This window comes from Sinohyriopsis cumingii, chromosome 17 (assembly GCF_028554795.1).
Source record: "Sinohyriopsis cumingii isolate HCF-2022 chromosome 17, ASM2855479v2, whole genome shotgun sequence".
NCBI lineage: Eukaryota > Metazoa > Mollusca > Bivalvia > Unionida > Unionidae > Sinohyriopsis > Sinohyriopsis cumingii.
The window spans coordinates 95,119,997-95,138,518 of NC_142977.1; the positions used below are offsets into that span (position 1 = coordinate 95,119,997).

The 18,522-nt window shown below is 35.8% G+C and overlaps 1 protein-coding gene across 3 annotated transcripts in view; it reads left to right on the forward strand.

The window, feature by feature from the left end:
- The window catches only part of LOC149779468 (peroxisome biogenesis factor 10-like), a 46,086-nt gene extending 33,661 nt beyond the window's left edge, over positions 1–12,425 (forward strand). For all 3 annotated transcript variants that reach the window (XM_089940157.1, XM_089940156.1, XM_089940158.1), the window contains exon 8: positions 8,068–12,425. In XM_089940157.1, coding sequence (XP_089796283.1) covers positions 8,068–8,139 — 72 coding nt within the window. In that variant the 3' untranslated portion in view covers positions 8,140–12,425. The remainder of the gene's footprint in view (positions 1–8,067) is intronic.
- Positions 12,426–18,522: the final 6,097 nt, after the last annotated feature.

The following is an 18,522-nucleotide window of genomic DNA, read 5'->3' on the forward strand; positions in this document are numbered from 1 at the left end:
TGATTTTCAAGAAACACTAACTTTCAGTGAATAATATGTTATCTGATTCTCAAGACAGACTCTTTCAATGAATAATCTGTGATCTGATTCTCAAGACAGACTAACTTTCAATGAATAATCTGTGATCCAATTCTCAAGACAGAATAACTTTCAATGAATAATCTGTGATTTGATTCTCAAGACAGACTAACTTTAAATGAATAATCTGTAATCTGATTCTCAAGACAAACTTTCAGTGAATAATCTGTGGTCTGATTCTCAAGACAAATTTTCAATGAATAATATGTAGTCTCATTCTCAAGACAGACTAACTTTCAATGAATAATCTGTGGTCTTATTCACAAGATAAACTAGCTTTCAATGAATAATCTGTGGTCTGATTTTCAAGACAATAACTTTCAATGATGAATCTGTGATCTGATTCTCAAGACAACTTTCAATGAATAATCTGTTACCTGATTCTCAAGAAAGACTAACTTTCAATGAATAATCTGTGGTCTGATTCTCAAGAGATACTAACTTTCAGTGAATAATCTGTGATCTGATTCTCAAGAGAGACTAACTTTCAATCAATAATCTGTGATCTGATTCTCAAGACAGACTAACTTTCAGTCAATAATCTGTGGTTTGATTCTTAAGACTAATTAATTTTCAATGAATAATCAGTGATCTGATTCTCAATCAGTAATCTGTCATCTGCCTATTGTTGTGTATATTTGATTTAATTTATATTTGTATTGATTTAATTGTTGTTTGTTAGTTTTAATTTTTATATATATTTTTTTAATTTCATTGCATGCTATTGTAATGTAATTTTATTTACTAGACTTGATATTTTCCAGAAATTCAGTTCAGTTTTTTGAAAACCTGATAATAGAACTTTGTATCTTAAGCTGGCCTAGTTCCTGACTTTATTTCATGATTGGAAGTAAAGAACTTTTCTTTAATACTTTTTTTATTCATTCTTAGTGTGGGATTTATAGAGCGAAATCAAGGTTGTACTGGGAGTTCATGGCTTAACCCTTTACCTCATAGAGTGTATGTCTTTTTAGCCCTCTGATACACATGTAGCTAAGTTACCCAATACAGTGCGGTATAAATAGAACACCTGTTACCTATTCGATTCCATACACATAGGCGTGCCTGCTAACTGTTAAGCAGTGTTGTGTATGTTACGTTTAACAGCAATTTTAACCATTTTAAATTTTGGTACACATCTATTTTGTATGGAAAAATTTAAGAGTAAATTCCGATCATTATAGCTGTGTAATTATTTTTCATGGAAGAATTTTTTATGTGCCTTAAAATCTTGAGAGAATTTGTTCACCGTCAAGTCATTGAAGCCACGTGACCAACCATAGCTGCCATTTCTCATATTCGAAATTTACAAGTTATTTGTCTGCGTCTACATCACTAAGTCATCTGAATTTGATAATTTATAAAAACTAATTGCTACCTACCTCAATATCAGAGCCTTTACCTAAGTTATTGAAGCTTTCATAGTTGTGATTCTAATCGTGAAAAGTACTGAACGAAATCCGTGACCTCCATTTTGGAGAGTGAAGAATACAACCCAGTTACTTTAAATAGCAGATTTCAACCAGAGCATAAACAGCGACCACGTGATCTGACATAAAGGTCATTCACAGCAATGAATGAGGTATCTAATAGGGGGTTTTCCCCAAAGGTAGTTCTTGGAAAACCTGCTAAAAATGGCAGATGTTTACAGCAGGCATCAAAAGACACTTTCATGCAAATGGAGCAGAGGCGTCAAATGGTGCTTCCACACAAATGGAGTAGAGGCGTCCAAAGGCGCTTGCATGAGGTAAAGGGTTAAGACATATAAATAGCCTCTAAGTTGTTATTTTGAAATTATGGTTCTACCAGAATTGTGTAGTAGCCAGATTTAATAGTGATGTTTTAAGAAATTATTGGAGTTGGGCTTTAAAACACTTACATGTCAAGATGTTGTTGTTGTTTTTTTTTGCTGTGTCTAGTTGGAGTTAAATTTTCATTTTTCTTCAAAACTATTTGGATTCTAAGAGATTATTTTTCCTGGAAATACTTGTGCTTGCAATTAATTCATAGACAAAGATAGTTATTGAAATTTACAGAATTCTAACTTTTTTCTTGTTACTGTTTATGAGAGCCTAGACATGTAACAAAGAAAATTGGGTTGCTCATCCTTGGACATATGAATGTTGGCCAAAATATTTCAGAAAACTTTGTTTTTTGAAATTTGAATTCCCCTAGTTTTGCAATTTTTTAAATCCCAAGTATTGTTTTACAATTTTGACATCTTTAGTGAAATCAGCAAGTTTTTTCTACAGTGTCGTCAAAAGTGGAAATCTTTCTTTCAGATCCTACCAGGAACAATTAGATCTTTTGAAAAAAGATGAATTGATTCAACTTGCCAAAAAATATGATCTCTCTGTTGCAAAAGCTTCCTTAACGAAGCAAAAAAATTAAAAATATTTTGGTCTAGTATTTGGTAGAAAAGAATGTTTTGGATAAAAGTGCTTTGGTTTTGATCAGTAAGTCTGTATCAGACTCTGACATAGAAGTAAAGGAATTAAAATTAAAATATAAGATGGAATTAGAGTTAAGGAAGCTGAAACTTCAGAAAGATAAAGAATAAAAACAAATGCAGTTGCAATTGAAGAAAGAGAAAGAACAAATGTTATTACAGAAAGATAAAGAAGAAAAACAAATGCAGTTGCAAATGGAAGAAAGAGAGACAAAGACAAATGCAGTTACAAAAAGAACAAATGCAGTTACAGAAAAAGGAGAAACAATTAGATAAGAAAGAAAGAGAGCAGGAGAAAGAGAGACAGATGCAAATGTAAAGAGAAGGAAAAAAAGGAATTTCTAAATTCATTTAAGAGAATTAGAGCTGGCAAAAGGAAAACACTCCCCTACTTTTGATGTTTTAACAAATATCAAGTTAGTACCTTCATTTCTGAAAAAATAAGTAGATAATATTTTCTTCATTTTGAAAGAATTGCTGAAAGGTTGAAGTGGCCAAGAGAGCACTGGACTCTATTACTACAATGTGTATTTACTGGTAAAGCTAGTATTATTTACAATTCACTGTCACTAGAGCAGAGTGCTGACTATGATGTGGTTAAGGACTATATCTTAAAGGGTTATGAGTTAGACCCTGAAGCTTATTGGCAAAAATTCATAAACTATAAAAAAGAAGCCGACTAGACCTATGTCAAATATGCATGACAGTTTGATAGATGATGCTTTTCTAGAAAGGTTAATAAAGATTAGGAAAGTCTCAGAAAACTCATATTGGTTGAAGACTTTAAGAACTGTATCCATAGTGACATTGAAACTTATCTTGATGAGCATCAGGTCGAAACCTTGCAAAATGCTGCTTGTGATGCTGATGAGAATTTTTTAGCTCATAAAGTTCCTTGTGTAGGCATATCTTCCACTCATCAGTCTTCTGGCAGAAAAGTATTTCAGCCTAACACAAGCCCTTTTAAACCTCAAATTTGGCACAACTGTTCTATATTGAAAGCAATACATTTGTTGGGTCTAATAATCCCCAGTCTGATTTTATTATGGGTAATTATGAACCATTCATATTGAAGGGTTCTATATCACTCTTGAGTGATTTTGCCAATCCCAACCCTATTAAAATTTTAAGGAACACAGGAGCTTCTCAGAGTCTTTTATTGTCCGATACTTTGACTTTTTCTGAGAAGTCTTCTTTTAATGAAAGTGGAGATGAGGTTGTGGTTAATCCACTTGTAACTGACAAGCCTTGTTTGGATCAGAAAGTTGATCCTATTGAGAGAAAAAATTCCCTGATTTATACCCAGCTTGTGCAGTTACCAGAGCTATGTAAGAAAGCTCTTGAGAATGATGTTGATAAGGAAAGTATTCCTTTAGCTGACACATGTATTGGTCAGGTTTTTGATGAGGTCACTTTCATTTCTTGTTTTGGATCAATCAAAAGTTATTGATCACAGTGATCCTCTTTTAATGACTCATTCTCCTTATGCTAATCAGGGCGATAAATGACAATCACTTGTCGTTGAACAGGAAAAAGATCCTGAGATCTCTTGCTTGTTTCAGATGGCCTTTAGTGAAACTGAAGCTACTGAAGTACCTGTCTGTTATTTCATTAAAAATGGAATTCTTATGAGAAAATGGAGTCCTCCTGAGGTACCTACTGGTGATGAGTAGTCAGTGAACAATCAAATTGTAGTTTCAAAATCTTACAGACAGGAAATACTTAGTCTGGCCCATGAAACTCCTTTGGCTGGTCACTTAGGAATTAATAAGACTTATCACAAGATCTTGATTCCCTTCTATTGGTCAAAATCAAAAGTGGTGTTTGTAAATACTGTAGATTTTGTCATACTTGTCAATTGGTAGGAAAACCCAATCAGAAGATTCCTAAGGCTTATCTGTAACCTATTCCTACATTTGATGAACCATTTAGCAGAATTTTGGTAGACTGTGTTGGTCCCTATTCTAAGACCAAGTCAGGTAACCAATACTTGTTGACCAATAATGTGTGCATCAACAAGGTTTCCAGAGGTAATTCCTTTGAGGAATATTAAATCTAAAATGATAGTAAAAGCTTTGATAAAGTTTTTTTAACTGAATTTGGCCTTCCCAAATCTGTCCAATCTGGTCATGGGTCAAATTTTTGGTCTGAAACTTTCCAGCCAATTATGCTTGAATTTGGCATCCAGCAATTCAAGTCAAAATGAAATCATGGTTTGACAGAACTACAATGGAGAGAACTTTTGATTCTGGTAATAGAGTTCTATCTCTTGTAAATTCCAAACCTGTGAAACAACACCATACCGGATGAACCTCTCAAACAGGAATATTTGAAAAAAAAATTCACTATTTTCTGGATAATGATTTCATAGAGCCCAGTAAAAGTGATTGGAGTGCACCATGTATACTTGTTCCGAAACCAGATCAAACTTTCCTTATATGCACTGATTATAGGAAAGTGAATAGTGTGGCTAAAACAGATTCATTTCCATTACCAAGAATCGATGACTGCATTCATAAGATCAGAAATGCCAAATGTGTCATCAAATTTGACCTTCTGAAAGGATTTTGGCAAATTCCACTAAAAGGAATGAGCAAAGGAAGTTTCGGCACTCGTGACTCAAAATGTACTTTACCAATATAAAGTGATGCTGTTTGGGATGAAGGGTTTGCCAAGTACTTTTCAATGTTTAATGAATATAATCACCTCTGGTCTAGATAATTGTGATGCTTACATCAATGATGTCATCATCTACAACGACACCTGGAAAGAACATTTAGTGACAATTCGGAAATTCTTTGACAGACTCACTGATGCAAGTTTGACAATTAATTTATCCAAAAGTCAGTTCTGCCATGCTAGTGTAACTTTTCTAGGACATATCGTGGGACATGGACAAGTTATAGATGTTAAAGTCAAGGCTGTCTCTGGTTTTACTGGAATTGCGCAGTAGCCAGATTTAATAGTGATGTTTTGAGAAAATATTGGAGTTGGGCTTTAACCCTTTACCTCATGCAAGTGCCTTTGGACGCCTCTACTCCATTCACATGGAAGTGCCTTTGGATACCTCTAAATGGAAGCGCTTTAGATGCCTCTACTCCATTCGCATAGAAGCGCCTTTTGATGCCTGCTGTAAACATCAGCCATTTTAAGTGGGTTCTCGTAGCGCTACCTACGGGGAAAACCCCCTATTAGATACTACATTCATTTCTGCAAAATACCATTACATCAGATCACGTGGTCACTGTTTATGCTCTGGTCGAAATCTGCTAATTAAAGTGGGTCGTATTGTCCACTCTCCAAAATGGAGGTCGCAGATTTCGTTCAGTACTTACAAAGTTTTCACAATTAGAATCACAACTATGAAAGCTTCATTAACTTAGGTAAAGGCTCTGATATTGATGTAGGCAGCAATTAGCTTTTATAAATTATCAAATTCAGATGACTTAGTGATATAAATGTGGATGAAAAACTTGTAAATTTTGAGTATGAGAAATGGCAGCTAGAGTTGGTCATGTGGCTTCACTGACTTGATGGTGAACAAGTTCTCTCAAGGTTTTAAAATACATAAAAAATTCTTCCATGAAAAATAATTACACAGCTATAACGATCAAAACTTTACTCTTCAATTTTTCCTTACCTAATAGATGTGTACCAAAAATGTAAAATGGTTATAATTGCTGTCAAACCTAACGTACACTACCGGTACATTGCTTAACAGTTAACAGGCAGGCCTATGTGTATGGAGTCAAATAGGTAACATGTGTTCTATTTATAGTGCACTGCACTGGGTAACTTTGCTACACGTGTATCAAAGGCCTAAAAAGCCATACACTCTGTGAGTTAAAGGGTTAAACACTTAGACGTCAAGGTGTTTTTTTTTTGTTGCTGTGACCAGTTGGAGTTAAATTTTAATTTTTCTTCAGATTATTTGGATTCTAAGAGATTATTTTTCCTGGAATTACTTGTGCTCGGAATTAATTCTTGGGCAAAGATAGTTATTGAAATTTACAGAATTCTAACACCAGAATATTATTTTCTTTGGTTCAACAAAGAACTGTTGACACTTAAGTACTATACTGACTACAGTATACATCATCGCTCTAATTTTTAATTCTTGGATTATTCTTGGATTAATTTTGGATTTGATTCTTAAAACTGTAAGTTCTTTTCATCATTTTTACCTTGTTTTTCTATGGAAGTAATTTTTTGAAATTTTTTTTTACAAAGCTTGTTGTCTGCACTTTTTTCTTGTTTCTGTGTATGAGAGCCTAAACACATAACATTATTAATGAATGTTGTGATAAAATATATTCATTAATAATAATTGTTTCCCTGCTTCTTAAAGTCTGTATGCAGACAAAAGGGTAGACCCAGCATGCCTATTGTGTACCTTGCTCTAATTGGGTGCATGCAGAAACTGTTTTCATTGGTTGAAGTCACTTATAATATTATATACATTATAACTGAGCCATAAATACAACAAGGGGATACCGGTACAAGAAGGGGTTACCAATCCTGTATTTCAGTATTTTCAGATGCTTATGGTGGTTTGACTATTGCTAATTGAGTTTTACATCATTAAATATCCCATCATTTAGATATCAAAATAATTGTATATGTGTACTCTCAAATTCAACTCAACCTCATCATTTAGATAACAAAATAATTGTGTATGTGTTCACTCAAATCCAAATCAACCCATCATTTAGATATCAAAATAATTGTAGGTGTGTAATCACAAATCCAAATCAACCCATCATTTAGCTATCAAAATAATTGTGTATGTGTACTCTCAAAGCCAAATCAACCCATTATTTAGATATCAAAATAATTGTCACAGTAGGCATGTACTCTCAAACCCAAATCAACCCATCATTTAGATATCAAAATAATTGTAGATGTATTCACTCAAATCCAAATCAGCCCATCATTTAGATATCAAAATAATGAAAATTGTAGGTTATTCAAACTTACTCAAGGATATACACATTTTTCCTTTCCTAACAAAGATTACTTGTGGTGAAAATCTTGAGAATACCTTTTCTTGAATTTTGAAACCTTTGCAAAGATATGAAAGTCAGGAGTGAAACCTTATCATCTACTTTAACCAAACTTTGTACATTGCTTGCATTTGAGCCAATTAAGACACCTGTTTATTTTGGGGTCAAAAAGTTGAGGTAATGGGGACAGAAAGAAAGCAAAATAATTGCCACAAACTACTAAAGTTCTCTACCACATGGATTGACTAAACTTTGTAAATGGCTTGCTTTTGAGACCGGGAAGACACCTAGTTTATTTCCTTTGCTACAAACCATGGCCCGAGTTTGTGGATGTCTTGCATTTGGGACTTGAAAACACCAGTTGATTCTGACATCAGTAGGTGTAAGTTTAGGGTCATTGAAAGTGAAAGAAGAAAAACATTTTCCATAAAACTACTTGACATAGTGGGCGTATAATGTATCATCGTAATACTTTAGTTATTATCAAGTATTCGCCTGTTTAACTAAGACACCATTTTGTTTTCTTGTTTATTCCAGGCTGAATGTCCCTTATGCCGAGAGCAGTGTCCTCCACACAGACTAGTCTTCCTTCAGAATATGGACCCTTAAAATATGATAGGAAATAATAGGGCAGAGAGTGAGAAAGAAAGTAGACTGTTTTGCCTTTGTTTTCTGATGTAATTGACACAGATTTACTAACAATACAGACTAATGGAGTGTTTACAAGACACTGACCTGACTTGCCAATCATATAGACTAATGCATCATCCCCAGTACACAACCATACCAATCATACAGACTAATGCATCATCCCCAATACACAACCATACCAATCATACAGACTAATGCATCGTCCCCAATACACAACCATACCAATCATGTAGACTAATGCATCATCCCCAGTACACAACCATACCAATCATACAGACTAATGCATCATCCCCAGTACACAACCATACCAATCATACAGACTAATGCATCATCCCCAATACACAACCATACCAATCATACAGACTAATGCATCATCTCCAATACACAACCATACCAATCATACAGACTAATGCATCGTCCCCAATACACAACCATACCAATCATGTAGACTAATGCATCGTCCCCAATACACAACCATACCAATCATACAGACTAATGCATCATCCCCAGTACACAACCATACCAATCATACAGACTAATGCATCATCCCCAATACACAACCATACCAATCATACAGACTAATGCATCATCTCCAATACACAACCATACCAATCATACAGACTAATGCATCATCCCCAATACACAACCATACCAATCATGTAGACTAATGCATCATCCCCAATACACAACCATACCAATCATACAGACTAATGCATCATCCCCAATACACAACCATACCAATCATACAGACTAATGCATCATCTCCAATACACAACCATACCAATCATAACAGACTAATGCATCATCCCCAATACACAACCATACCAATCATACAGACTAATGCATCATCTCCAATACACAACCATACCAATCATACAGACTAATGCATCATCACCAATACACAACCATACCAATCATATAGACTAATGCATCATCCCTAATACACAACCATACCAATCATACAAATGCATCATCCCCAATACACAACCATACCAATCATACAGACTAATGCATCATCCCCAATACACCACCATACCAATCATACAAATGCATCATCCCCAATACACAACCATACCAATCATGCAGACTAATGCATCATCCCCAATACACAACCATACCAATCATGTAGACTAATGCATCATCCCCAATACACAACCATACCAATCATGTAGACTAATGCATCATCCCCAATACACAACCATACCAATCATACAGACTAATGCAACATCCCCAGTACACAACCATACCAATCATGTAGACTAATGCATCATCCCCAATACACAACCATACCAATCATACAGACTAATGTATCATCTCCAGTACACAACCATACCAATCATACAGACACATGGAGTGTCCTAAGACACATGCATACCAATCATACAGACTAATGTAGTGTCCCTAAGACACAGCCTTACCAATCATACAGACACATGAAGTGTCCATACCAACCATACAGACTAATGGAGTGTCCCCAAGACACAGCCATACCAATCCTGCAGACTAATGGAGTGTCCCCAAGACACAGCCATACCAATTATACAGACTAATGGAGTGTCCTAAGACACATGCATACCAATCATACAGACTAATGTAGTGTCCCTAAGACACAGCCTTACCAATCATACAGACACATGAAGTGTCCATTCCAACCATACAGACTAATGGAGTGTCCCCAAGACACGGCCATACCAATCATACAAACACATGAAGTGTCCATACCAACCATACAGACTAATGGAGTGTCCCTAAGACACAGCCATACCAATTATACAGACTAATGGTGTGTCCCCAAGACACAGCCATACCAACCATACAGACTAATGGAGTGTCCCCAAGACACAGCCATACCAATCATACAGACTAATGCATCATCTCCAATACACAACCATACCAATCATACAGACTAATGCATCATCCCCAATACACAACCATACCAATCATGTAGACTAATGCATCATCCCCAATACACAACCATACCAATCATACAGACTAATGGAGTGTCCCCAAGACACAGCCATACCAATCATACAGACTAATGCATCATCTCCAATACACAACCATACCAATCATACAGACTAATGCATCATCCCCAATACACAACCATACCAATCATACAGACTAATGCATCATCACCAATACACAACCATACCAATCATGCAGACTAATGCATCATCCCCAATACACAACCATACCAATCATGTAGACTAATGCATCATCCCCAATACACAACCATACCAATCATACAGAAACATGGAGTGTCCTAAGACACATGCATACCAATCATACAGACTAATGCAGTGTCCCTAAGACACAGCCTTACCAATCATACAGACACATGAAGTGTCCATTCCAACCATACAGACTAATGGGGTGTCCCCAAGACACAGCCATACCAATCCTGCAGACTAATGGAGTGTCCCCAAGACACAGCCATACCAATTATACAGACTAATGGAGTGTCCTAAGACACATGCATACCAATCATACAGACTAATGTAGTGTCCCTAAGACACAGCCTTACCAATCATACAGACACATGAAGTGTCCATTCCAACCATACAGACTAATGGAGTGTCCCCAAGACACGGCCATACCAATCATACAAACACATGAAGTGTCCATACCAACCATACAGACTAATGGAGTGTCCCTAAGACACAGCCATACCAATTATACAGACTAATGGAGTGTCCCCAAGACACAGCCATACCAACCATACAGACTAATGGAGTGTCCCCAAGACACAGGCATACCAATTATACAGACTAATGGAGTGTCCTAAGACACAGCCTTACCAATCATACAGACACATGAAGTGTCCATACCAACCATACAGACTAATGGAGCATCCCCAAGACACATCCATACCAATCATACAGACACATGAAGTGTCCCTAAGACACATCCATATCAACCATACAGACTAAAGGAGTGTCCCCTAGACACTGACTTAATGATCATGCAGACTAAGGGAGTGTCCCCTAGACACTGACTTACTGATCATGCAGACTAAGGGAGTGTCCACTAGACCCTGATCTTACTGATCATGCAGACTAAAGGAGTGTCCCCTAGACACTGACTTACTGATCATGCAGACTAAGGAAGTGTGACCTATACACTGACTTAGTGATCATGCATACAAAAGGAGTGTCCCCTAGACACTGACTTACTGATCATGCAGACTAAAAGAGTGTCCCCATGACACTGACTGACTGATCATGCAAACTAAGGGAGTGTCCCCTAGACACTGACTTACTGATCATGCAGACTAAGAGAGTGTCCCCTAGACACTGACTAACTGATCATGCAGACTAAGAGAGTGTCCCCTAGACACTGACTTACTGATCATGCAGGCTAAGGGAGTGTCCCCTAGACACTGACTTACTGATCATGCAGACTAAGAGAGTGTCCCCTAGACACTGATTTTCTGATGATGCAGACTAAAGGAGTGTCCCCTAGACACTGACTTACTGATCATGCAGACTAAGGGAGTGTCCACTAGACCCTGATCTTACTGATCATGCAGACTAAGGGAGTGTCCCCTAGACACTGACTTACTGATCATGCAGACTAAGGGAGTGTCCCCTAGACACTGACTTAATGATCATACAGACTAAGGGAGTGTCCCCTAGACACTGACTTACTGATCATGCAGACTAAGGAAGTGTGACCTATACACTGACTTACTGATCATGCAGACTAAGGGAGTGTCCCCAGGACACTGACTTACTGATCATGCAGACTAAGGAAGTGTGACCTATACACTGACTTACTGATCATGCAGACTAAGGGAGCATCTCATGGACACACGCTTGTGCTTGACGTGATCAGTTATCCAGACATCCAGTTGCATGGACAAAATCCAATTCTCCCAGTAAGTCAAGATATTCAAAATTCTACAACAGCAGCCAGCATTCATCAATGCAGGAATAATTGGTCAAGAGATTTGACTCAGCAACACAAAAAAATCAATATTACAAGTAGAGAACAATGTTCCTATATCTTATTACTAACTGAGGAAATATTAATTTAAGACTGTCATAAATGAAGGATGTGTGTGAAATAGACTATATTTTTCATAAATTGTGGCTGTTGCAATTGCTTTGAAACTTATTTAAAATAAAAATAATTTTCAAATAACTGTGATTCATATTAATATAAAAATGTCATTCTTAAATTAACTTATATGTGCCAAAAAAATTTGTTCAAAAATTACAAGTAGTAAACGTTTATTATTGTTATTCCAGTTTTTTGCTTCTTTTGAATATTTTTTCACTTTTTTAACAATTCTTCTCCATTAGCATCATTTTGTCACATGCTGCATTTTTCTTCCTTTAAATCAGATTACAAAAAAATATGCACAGTAATTGTAGGATGGATAAATCAAGTAAACTCATGTCCAGTTTTACTGTAAATTTTCTTGCTTATAAGTTGAGTCCAAGTACAAACAAAAATAGACCCTGATCTGCCATCACATAATGCTCCAGTATATCAGGACCTATCATGTTTTTCCTAATGTTTACTCCTAACAAACTGCATAGAACCAGATCTGTCAGCACATTACACAATTCTCCGGTAGTTCAGGGTCTATCATGTTTGTGTTACTGATTACTCCTAACAAACTGCACAGACCCAAATCTGTCAGCACATCATGCAATAGCAGATCTAGGTTTTTATAGTTTGCAGTTGCTTACAAGTGAGCATATATGGTATTTGCTGTCAGACAGAATGTGTTGTCTTTTATATATTTGTGTTTTGCAAGTGATATGGAATTTCTTGACAGAATGTGTTGTTTTATATATTTAACTTTCATGAAAGTACAGTTCATTTTCAAGCTGGACAAAAACTGGTGATTCCATTAATCCCTTCTGTTTAAAAAGCTTTAAGTTGATGAGTGGTGGTAACTAAATCAATTGTTTTGATTGATGCAGTTTTCTATTTGACTCTACTCAAATTTTTCAAGGGATGATTATTTAAATGGTAAAAGTTAAATGCACAAAGATAATATAAATAAAAGAATAAAATGTAGTTATTGCCAGTGTAATATATAAAATATATTCATCTATAGATAACAAGTTCAGCTGTAATTTGTATCAAATATATTCATCCATAGTTCTCGTGATAACATGCTGTCACAGGATTAGTGGTAATTTATACAAAATCTATTCATCTATAGTACCAGTGATAACTGGTTCTCACAGGATCAGCAGTAATTTATACAAAATCTATTGATCTATAGTGCCATTGATAACTGGTTCTCACAGGATCAGCAGTAATTTTTGCAAAATCTATTCATCTGTTGTATTGACCTTAGGATTGGCGGTGTGAGATGTAGGTCAAGGTCTACATAGTAGAAGTGTAATACTTCTAAAATGCCTTTCATGTATAAAGTTTCATGACCACAGGATAAAATGTTCCACGAATATATATTAAGTTTCAGACTTGCTCCCAACCCCTCCCCACAATCTTGAAATCGCAAAAGATTCCCTGTAAACATCAGCAATTTAAATTACTATCTTGTTATTCTTGTTGTTATAGGGTTTAACGCCATTTTTCAGCACATGATAGGCTATACATGGCGGCCAGTATTAATGGTGGAGGAAGAACCCAGGAAAACCCTGGAAAGAACCACTGACCCACGAGAAGCTACTGGCAAGCTTTCTCACATACCCTCATTGTCCGAATCTGAGACTCGAACCCACGCAGACAGAGATGAGATGGCAGTGATCCATAACAGAGAGCACTTTAGACCAGTCGGGGCCCCTAAATTACTATGTAACAGCCATGACAAGAAAAAAGACTTAATGATGTGTTGAAAATAAAGATGATATAGGTATGAATAAATGTTTATATTAAAACTGTAAGATCAAACTAAGTCCCTGTGTGCACATTTTCAAACTATAAAACCACAATTAGAATAAAAATGTAATGAATGGATGGGTAATATTGTACTGATAATAAATAATACTCCTAACAAACACACAGCGATTTTGTTCAAAAGAAGGGAAATACAGGCATAAAGAACAACTTGTCCCAAAACTTAAACCAATGTGGTATGCGGACACCAGTGCCAACATCAATGCCAATCCTGTAGGGTAGTTTTAAGCCACCATTGATAATCAGACATTATATATATATATATATATATATATATATATATATATATATATATATATATATATATATATATATATATATTGCTAACTCTTGCATGGCCTCAATTCACTCTTCCGCACACAGGTATTACGACTCTATGGTCTTAAACTAAGTAAAAGAAAAGAGTGAATTTTATTTTTTTAAATTCATTCTCTCAAATACAAAGTGAAAGTTTGAAAAGAACTTACAGTATTCAGAATTAAATCCAAATAGTCCTAAAAGTTATTTCACAAGTCCAAATATATGAAGTTCCAACTGAATTCTAGTTGTGTTCCACATGAATTCCAATATTGAATGTGCTGATGTGCCTGTAGTCTCAGATGTGCCAATGGCCTTGGAATGTGGCAGTGTGTTAAGTCTTTTGATATATCACAATAATATAATCCAGAAAGGTCCTTGACTGAATCCACTATAATTTCAAACGAATGATTTAGTCCAAGAAGTATTGATGAGGACTTTGTAATTCCAGTGAATAATAATTTGAATAAATAAATCCACCCAAATTAAAAACTGAACACATCAATAAGACTGATTGCACTAAGGCAGGAATGAGTAAATTTTCAATTAAGCAACAATGATGTAAAAAGCTATGACAATAATAGAGCCAAGATTTAGGTCAATCTCTCTATATCGATCAAAGTTGTCAACAAGTTTAGGAATTCCCAAGTGAAAAACTAAGATCCTAATTTCAGATAGAAGTACACATGTTTACCTCCATTAATAATAATCTGAATATTTAATCTATAATCATAAAAAAATATTAGCTATGCATTTTGTTGTTTACAAGATAAATTACACAACAGTGGAACTTAGAGGAATTACAGTTAAACAACCAGATGGAACTGGAATTGGCAAAAATTCAGCTCCAGGAAGAAATGATTGAAATGGAAATTCAGAAAGAGGAAAAGAAGGGGCAAATGCAGAAAGAAGAGAGAAATACAAAATTTAGAGACAAAAAGACATGAGGCAAATGTAAGACTTAAGAGATAAAAGAAAGGGAAATGCAAAATGGACTAAAATAATTAAAATTGACAGGCAGAACATTCCTTTGCACAGTTTGGGGTTTTGATGTTACCAGAAATATTTAGGTTAAATACTTTTTTCACTTTGAGAAAATTGCTGACAACTTGAAATGGCCAAGAGAGCATTGGACTTTGTTATTATAAAGTGTACTTATTGGTGAAATCAGTGCTGATTATCATATGGTTAAGGAATATATCTTGAAGGTCGTGAGTTGGTACTTAAGGCATATCAACATAGGTTTTGGGAATTATAGAATAGAAACCCATGTCGAATTTGCTAGGGAAAAAGAACAACTATTTGAAAGGTGGTGCTAAGCTAAGAAGCTTGAGAAAGATTAAGATAATCTCAGACAGCTTATATTAATTGAATAAGCATGTAGCATCATATCCCACATTATCCTGACACCATGCCAACCAGTTCTATCCCTAACCTCTTTATGCTGAGTGCCTAGCGAGGCAGCTGTTGATAACATTTTTATAAGTATTTGGTATAATAACATCTAGACTAGATAATTGTGATGCGTACATCGATGATGTCATCATTTATAACAATACCTGGATAGATAATCTGGAAACAATTCATACATTCTTTGACGACAAATGTGACAATACGTTTAGTTTTGTTCTGCTTGTGTCAAATTTTAGGACGTATTGTGGGACATAGTCAAGCTAAATTTGTCAAAGTTATTGTCAAGATTATCTCTGAATTCACTGTGCCTGTTATTAAAAAACAATCGATGCGATTTTGGGGTATGGCTGGATATTATTGGATATTTTGCTCAAATATTTCCATAATTGCTGAACCCCTGACAAATCAGTTCATTCTTCTGACAAATGTTAGGAGGCTTTTGATAAATTAACTGTCATACTTAAGAGTACACCGGTTCTTTCAGCTGTCTGTTGATGCAAGTTGTTGATGGAGTATTAGTTCAAGAAGACAAAACTGCTAAGGATCATCCAGTGAGCTATTTCTCTAAATAAAATAAACTCCAGAAAAAGTATTCCTCAATTGAGGAGGAATGTTTGGGTTTGATAATGGTTTTGCAGTGTCTATTAGTTCACCTCCTTCGATTATTGTATTTAGTGATTCTTCGATTAATGTATTTAGTGATTCTTTGACTATTGTATTTGTGATTCTTCGATTATTGTATTTATTGATTCTTTGATTATTGTATTTAGTGATTCTTCGATTATTGTATTTAGTGATTCTTCGATTATTGAATTCAGTGATCACAACCCCTTAACTCTTATTAGCAAAGTGAAATAGAAACATCATATATTGTTGAGATAGAGCTTGATGCTGCAGGAATACAACATTGACATTAGCAAAGGATAATTGTACTGCAGATGTACTTTCTCATGTATAAAGGTACTACATTGTTTTATGAATCTTTTGAGTCATTAATAAGTCATATTATATAATTTTAATATTATATGTATATTTGATTAATACTTTAAAAAAATAAGAAAAGTCATCAGGGACTTCCTCTTTGCTGATGACTGTGCCTCATTTCCAGCTCAGAAGACGACATGCATGGACAGGTTTCCTGAGGCACCTGAAATGTACGGCCTCACCAAGAGCACAAAAAAGGTTGAAGTTATGTACCAACCTATCCTGGGAAGCCATATTGTGAACCAAGCATCACAGTGAAGGGTCAAAACTCCAGGCTGTCAGCTCCACGTATCTGGGCAGCAATCTCTCATGAGCAGTCAACAGTGACACTGAGGTCAACAACATAATTGCCAAAGCCAGCTCATCCTTTGGGAGACAACATGAGAATGTGTGGGACCGCAGAGGATTCAGTCTTACGACCAAGCTGAAAGTATACCTTGTTTCAAGGCTAACCAACCTGTTGTATAGCAGCAAGACATGGACTGCCTATTGCAGACATTCCAGACAACGCAATCAATTCCACATAAGTTGTCTCCGAAAGACTATGCAGATAAGGTGGCATGATGAAATTCCTGATACTGAGGTTCTCATGAGGGCCAGTATCCCATCTGTCTTCACATTGCTCAAGAGGTTCCAAGTTAGATGGTCAGGACACTTCATCCACATCTCCAAGGAATGGACTCTGAAACACCTGCTCTATCATGAACTCGGCGAGGGATAGCATACTGTTGGAGAACAAAAGAAGTGCTTCAAGGTCAACTGAAGGTATCTTTGAAAAACGTGCATATCAGCAGTGCTTTATGTGAGACCCTTGCACAAGACCACGCCTCCTGGCATAACAAGATCACATTTGGTGCCAGCACAGCAGAACAGCAGAAAATTGTTGAAGCACAGAGAAAAGGCCAGAGCTGACAACACCTCTATTCCTATACCAAACCTTATGTGCTTGACATGCGGCAGAGACTTCCATGCCAGTATTGGCCTCACTAGTCATCTCTGTAAATGTCAACAGATAACTGAAGCTGTGGTTGTGATCGACAAAGATTTATGATCATAATTAAAAGAAAGCTGTTATTGTATAAATCTATCTTTTTCTTTGTAAGGGAAGGTATTATGTACATTCAAATTTATATTGTGTGCTTGATCATTGTCTGTTATGTCTACCTGACTTTTGTAATGCCTAGAAGTGGTAAACAAGATGTTTACTCAAATTTAACTTCAAGACCTGATCTCCTTTACGAATTAGTGAATTATTGTTTTCATTACAAATGATTAGTTTTCCTGAAAATACTATTTTATGTGTGACATTTGCACGTATTGGGGTGGGGTTCTTCCAATATAATTTAATTAAATTATGATGAAAGTTACACCCCAATATGTGCAAACGTCACAGTGGGCGCTTCGTCTGGGATTTGAATTAGACATAAATATTATTTTACGACCTAAAGTTTATTTGTTAGGAAGTATTAGTGAACAGTGTGAGCTATTTTCCATCCTGTGTATTTTGAATTTTTATGATTTTCTCATCTTGTATTTGTTATATTTGATATTTGCATGTTTGGTAGCTCTTTAATTACTTGCAGTAATTGTGAAGCAAATATCGAGCAAATATCTTACCTGAACAAAATTAGTTGCTGTCGACAGGTAAGTATTTGGCTGGGAACTTGTAATATCTGTCCATTGTTAGTAAGGTCGAGACAAGGTATCACTTCCTATTAGTATAACAATATGGCTACAGAAAGGCAAATGATCAAGGAGTACCATGCC